Genomic DNA, 5935 nt, shown 5'->3' on the forward strand with positions numbered 1-5935 from the left:
TTGGAATACCGCGAATTATCTGTAGCGGCATTCGACGACGAAACTTTCCGACGGCTTCGCGACACAAAACGCTATACCATCAAAACATGGCGGACGTCTAACAAACGCGTGCGTAGTGGAGATATCGATGGGCAACAAAGAAAAGAATCCGTTTGATTTTGAACAAAAGATTCATTCCGTTTCGAACAGCGAAGTGCGAAGGCTCACTTCGCGTAACCACGAAGCAAACACATTCGAGAAGCGTGATTGTTGACTGTTGACTGTTAATTGTTTAATAAACCATTTTGTTTGAATATCGAGAGTATTACTTGGGCACTTACATCTAACACCATCTCATTTCAAATCACCTGCATCGTAACAAAATTGTTACTTTATGCCATTTTTCAATTAAACCAAAGTTTCAGGTGCTTGTCATATTTCACTATTACCGAAAGTTTGAAATATAAAAATTTATTAGTTTCTCTGTCGGTATAAATTTTAGAAATGTTAAGTTCGATAATATCAGCGAAGGAATTTCTAAGAAAACGCAATAAATAAAGACAGTGAATGGACAGATGTTTGCAAAATGACAGACAGAAAATCTTCGCGTGAAAGTTTCCTATATTAAAATCAACGTCGATTATGCAAGTTTTGGAAGCTCGCAGCCACAACTTGTAGAATTAAAAATCACCCGAAACAAGCTTGAAATCGATTAACCGGCGACAAATTTATCCGAAAAATTCAGCCAGAAATTCAGAAAAATTGTTGAAATTTCAAACACCGCGGAAGAACTGTCCAACACCGCGAGAAATTTTCATGGAAATTAGTTTGAAATTTTGACGAGTGTCCGCGCGTAGTGGAGATCGAACAAAGCAACGGTGAACAATCAAATTGATAAAGACTTGTTTAGCAGCCACGAATTCGATCCTTGCGCGACGAACGAGATATTTGGATAGTTGCGGTTGCCAGCGAGGACTTTGTTTACTTAAAATGGCAACAGCGCGAGACGCGGCGTGATTATCGCTGTGTGCCTTCGTTCCAAGTATTTCAGAAACCTGTAGGTTGAAATTAAATACTGCGTGAACGATGGTTATGCGAACTGGCGATGCAAGTGTATGGCTAATTGTGTGGTCAAAAAATCATAGAATATCGAGGTAAGTGGTGAAACAGGGATGGTAGTTGTGCTAAAAAATTACGAGGAAAGTTACGAACGAACAAAACTATTTAAAGCGCATTTTTGTTTGTTGTTACTTGAAAATGACAATTACTTTCCTGCGCGACCTTCTTTCGATACCTTTCGCGAGTATATTTTGTGCGTTGTACGTTGGAACGTTTTAAAATTTCTACAGCAAATGGATTATAAAATACGAATTTACCGTTTAAGATATTCGTTCTAAAAGAGAATTTATAGAGAGAAGGTGCAGTTTCTTCTTCGCAGGATTCTCTGCCGAAAAAGCCGAAATTTTTATTACTTACGTGGCACAGAGGCCGCGAAAGGGGGCAAATAGAACAATTTAACGAACCGCTGTTGATTCTATGGTCCTTTGCCGGCAATAAGGTCCCTTCCCGAATGAATTAGCAGCAGTAAGATAGTAAAGTCTTCGTTGTCCGTCGCATGATACAATCCGCACGCCATCCCTCGTTATCCTAAACCTAAGGACTAAACCTAAGGACTCGCCATAAAATTAATTTTTTAACTTGAAAGTATCTCTAATCCTGTAAGTGTTTTGTTTTATGGATGGTCCTTAGAATAATCCTTAGATTTATTGCGCGCTCTTACAAATTATGGAGAAGGCAGATATTTATCTAACGGGAAAAGCGGATTTTTCCCACGGTCAGTGTCACCCTCGAGCCACGTTGCTAGGAGGCTTGCTACATTCATTAACGTTGGCTCTAACCAATGGGCATCGCGAATCGTTACCCCCACTTCCCTAACGAAAAGTGTGAGCACAACGAATCCGCTTTCTTCATACAACAAACGCACCCACACCGAGCTTTTCTCCGTAATGACATGAGAGCGGACAAGCTAGTAAACAATTAAATCTCAGCTAGGCAACATCTCAGCTCGAAAATAGTGAACAGTCTAAATCTCAGTTACACAACCATCAAATCACAAACGGTAACACGAAATCAGTCTCACTCGTAATTTGACAGTCGACATACACATATTACGTTGTGTTGGAAGTGTACGTAGTTGTTGGAAGTATATATACTATAACCTGTTCAAATTAGCTATATACTTCGTTTATACTACTTATATTCGTGGCGTCGATTATTCAAATCGTAACTCCCGTTGACGCGCTTCTTCGAGGTTGCGTCTCCCCGTGAGTGGTCGAAACAATGTTTCATTGAATTTGTTAACATCATAGAGAACTATCCTAAATGTGGAAGTATATAGGTCTTACCTCTATAGAGGTATAGAGATCTAACCTCTATAGAGGTTTATAAACCTCTGTCGTACGTTATACTATCAAGCTTTCTTTCCTACGTGGTTTCTGTTTTTTCTAAAGATGCCCCTTTCGTTCAAAACATCTAGACTGTCGGAACAAAAGTTGTATCTTTACACGTGTCTCGTTACATGGCTGCTAATTACTATAACCGCCTCTCTGCATTGCTCGATAGGTGTTCGCCTAAATCCTAACATCTAAGTGCAAACACTGTGAACGATGGCTGACTACTACAATGTACTAGGCGTGCAACAAACCGCCACGAGCGAGGACATCAAAAAGGCGTAAGTAATGGCTCAATAAGAGCAGAGCAGCCCGTTATCAACGGAGAAGAATGTACAAGAATACTCGAACGTTTAACTTGCATTTAATATTCTATGATATGATTGAATTAGTATTTAAAAAAAAATTATAAAGAAAAAGCCAAGTTCAACGAGGATATGTGTTATAAAGATATATATACAGGGTGGTTGGTAACTGGTGGTACAAGCGGAAGGGGGATGATTCTACGCGAAAAAAGAAGTCGAAAATATAGAATAAAAATTTTTCGTTCGAGGCTTTGTTTTCGAGAAAATCCACTTTGGATTTTCGTTGGGTACGAGTGCACTTTATCGCGTCTCGTTAGAACGGATCTCACTGTAGAAATTTTTTTTTAATTTTTTTATTCTATATTTTCGCCCCCCCCCTTTCCGTTTGTACCACCAGTTACCAACCACCCTGTATATACAGTCGAAAATATAGAATAAAAATTTTTTTAAATTTTTTTTTTAATTTTTTTAAAAATCTACAGTGAGATCCGTTATAACGAGACGCGATAAAGTGCACGCGTACCGAGCGACAATTCAAAGTCGATTTTCTCGAAAACAAAGCCTCAAACGAAAAATTTTTATTCTATATTTTCGACTTCTTTTTTTCGCGTAGAATCATCCCCTTTCCGCTTGTACCACCAGTTACCAACCACCCTGTATATATATGTTCAAATGAATTACCTTATCATAAATGTGATTACTTGTCTGTCATTGGTGCTATTTTATTAGACGAATGGTAAATACGATGGATGAGAAAAGACTGAATGGCTTTTTATTTCAACTCCGTTGAGGCAGCTGGCTCTGATCTAGAAGTCGATCAGCAATCTTGGTTAGAGGGAGTCAAGAGACTTCTTAACTTCTACTATAAAGAAGCATCGCTGGTCGGTTGATTAAACAAAGCATTGCCTTACAGATATAGAAAATTGGCATTGAGATGGCATCCAGACAAAAACCCTGAAAACCTGGAAGAAGCGAACAAGAGATTCAAAGAAATATCCGAGGCGTATGAAGTCTTAATTGACGGTAAGTTTCTGTATTTATTCGTCACTGTATTTGATCTCTTAAAGTTTTCACAAATTCTTCGAGGGCTGTCTACGACTTCGACGATTCCCGAGATCGTTTCCTCTTTAATGATGTTGCTCTTGCGGTGGACGACCTCAGATTGATGTTATCAATCATTCAGCGTATTCTACTAACCTGACAAGCCTTAGAATTTGGAACAAATAAAACTAAGCAATCTGCCTTCAACTTTTATTTTACAATTAGTAATGATCGCTTATTGTTTTATATGCTTTTCAGAAAGGAAAAGAAGCATCTACGATCAATATGGAAAGGGAGGACTTCAAACGCGAAATGTTGAGAGGCAATGCAGGAACGACATTAATGCACACTTCAATATTCCACCTTTCATGTTTAGATCCCCTGAGGAAGTATTTAGAGAATTCTTTGATGCTCCTCTCGAGAACCTGATCTCTAGTAAGTAAACCCATTCTGCTAGTCTTTAATCGGTGATTCTGTGTAGCACCAACTACCTGTTACCCTGAGACACATAGAATGAAATATTGGAGCACGCAAATAAATATGCAGTTACCTTATCCACTTAAAAAAACGTATTCAAGTAATTAACCGAATAATAGATGTGTGGCGGATGAAAAGAGAGGTTGCGTTTCCGTGCCCGGTAGTCCCTGCCTTAGACGTAGAGGAAGTCTCGCTAGGTGCGGTATTTGTATCGTTCGCCAGTATATTCGACCGCTAGCGAGATAGACAGACTCATTGTCGTCGTAGCCCTCTGGTGTTGGCGGTTGGTATCCGCGGATTGCCCGGGAGGTGTTGCGCCGCGTTGATGCCTCGACCTGTCGGCGTCCTGTTGGTACCGATCCGCCACAGATGTTTAAATAGTAGTAAGAACCATGTGATTAATTAGTGTTTTAATTGTTCCAAAGACCTTATTAGAGTCAGTGTACCCAGCGGACTCAACAGGCATAGTCATTCATGCAGAAGCAGGACGCCGGGATTCTTTGGCCCGTTAGGAGCTGCTTCTCGCTTTGCTTTCCCATCATCATTGCGGTCACATACCCACAACTTGTTTCGACGTCTGCCAGGAAACTTGACCTGGTGCAATGCGAATTTGAGTAGAGGCCGCGTTCCTTATTGTATGAGACAGATAAGTGTTTCAACTAAATTTGTCAACGGCAAAAAGATCACCATCAAAAGGTAAGAACAATGAACAAAGAATTTATCATAGATAATAAATCGTATGTAGGTGATCCCATAAGACATGAGACGTCACTTATATTTGTAAAACATGAGATCTTCGATAGAATTTTCATGTACTATCTGCAAGATGTACAGAAACGATAACGATTTGTATCTGTGATTGTTTCAGGATTCGCGACAGTAAAAAGGAAACAATATTGACGTACGAGAATGATGTGCTAAAGTCGAGTACGGTGAACAGCGTGCAACACCCAACAAGATAAAATTAAATCACTTCTCTATCAAGAACGTTCGCCTGATCAGCTTGGATTCAGCTTGGAAATTGAGAAATTCCTGTCATCGTGTCACGTTTGCGAGTAATATTTCTGCACTCTACCTGCTGTGTTTCTCCTACCTATCTACCTGATATTAATATAAAAAAAAGGAAAGAAAAGAGAGTGTAATCGTCACCGCGGCTAATTTAACAATTCAAAATATCCTTGTGTCTCTTATTTATATCGTCTTTTCATCAATTTACTTCGTTTTATCTATTTTACTTATTTTATCGTTGAAATATTATGTTAGAAAATTTAAAAATTTAAATGTAATAGTGTCGCTGATCGACGCACTTCTCCACACATTGTACAAGAGAACAATAAAATACATGTCGGATTAGAATTGGAATTTTGGGGCGTTCGATGACCCTTAACTCAATTTATATAGCTAATGTTTATTGGTATGTCACGTCCCGCGCTGCGCACGCGCCGTAACGTAGACTAAAACTACCAATAGCGCGAGTGAGCGTTCCAATTTGAAATTTAAATAAATTTTAACAATTTGTATAGAAACCAAATTCGAGCCTCACAACCCCTGACAAATAACAGACAACACTACAATTTAATCTGAATTCAAAAATTAACGCCAGCACAACCAAAACGAGCCAAACAAAACGTAACTGTACAAATATGCACGCTACAAGAGGCTATGAGTAATAGCGGCGATAGG

At 39.1% G+C, this 5935-nt stretch overlaps 1 protein-coding gene across 1 annotated transcript; it reads left to right on the top strand.

Moving 5' to 3' along the window:
• Positions 1-2608: 2608 nt before the first annotated feature.
• LOC117211142 (dnaJ homolog subfamily B member 6-like) lies at positions 2609-5229 on the top strand. The gene is made up of 5 exons (XM_033454764.1): positions 2609-2710; positions 3648-3757; positions 4034-4210; positions 4678-4948; positions 5121-5229. Exons 1-5 carry the CDS (start codon positions 2646-2648, stop codon positions 5212-5214), a joined length of 717 nt encoding a protein of 238 aa, XP_033310655.1. The 5' UTR covers positions 2609-2645; the 3' UTR covers positions 5215-5229.
• The last annotated feature ends 706 nt before the right edge of the window (positions 5230-5935 follow it).

The sequence above is a fragment of the Bombus bifarius genome, unplaced genomic scaffold (assembly GCF_011952205.1).
Source record: "Bombus bifarius isolate JDL3187 unplaced genomic scaffold, Bbif_JDL3187 scf7180000008218, whole genome shotgun sequence".
Taxonomy (NCBI): Eukaryota; Metazoa; Arthropoda; class Insecta; order Hymenoptera; family Apidae; genus Bombus; species Bombus bifarius.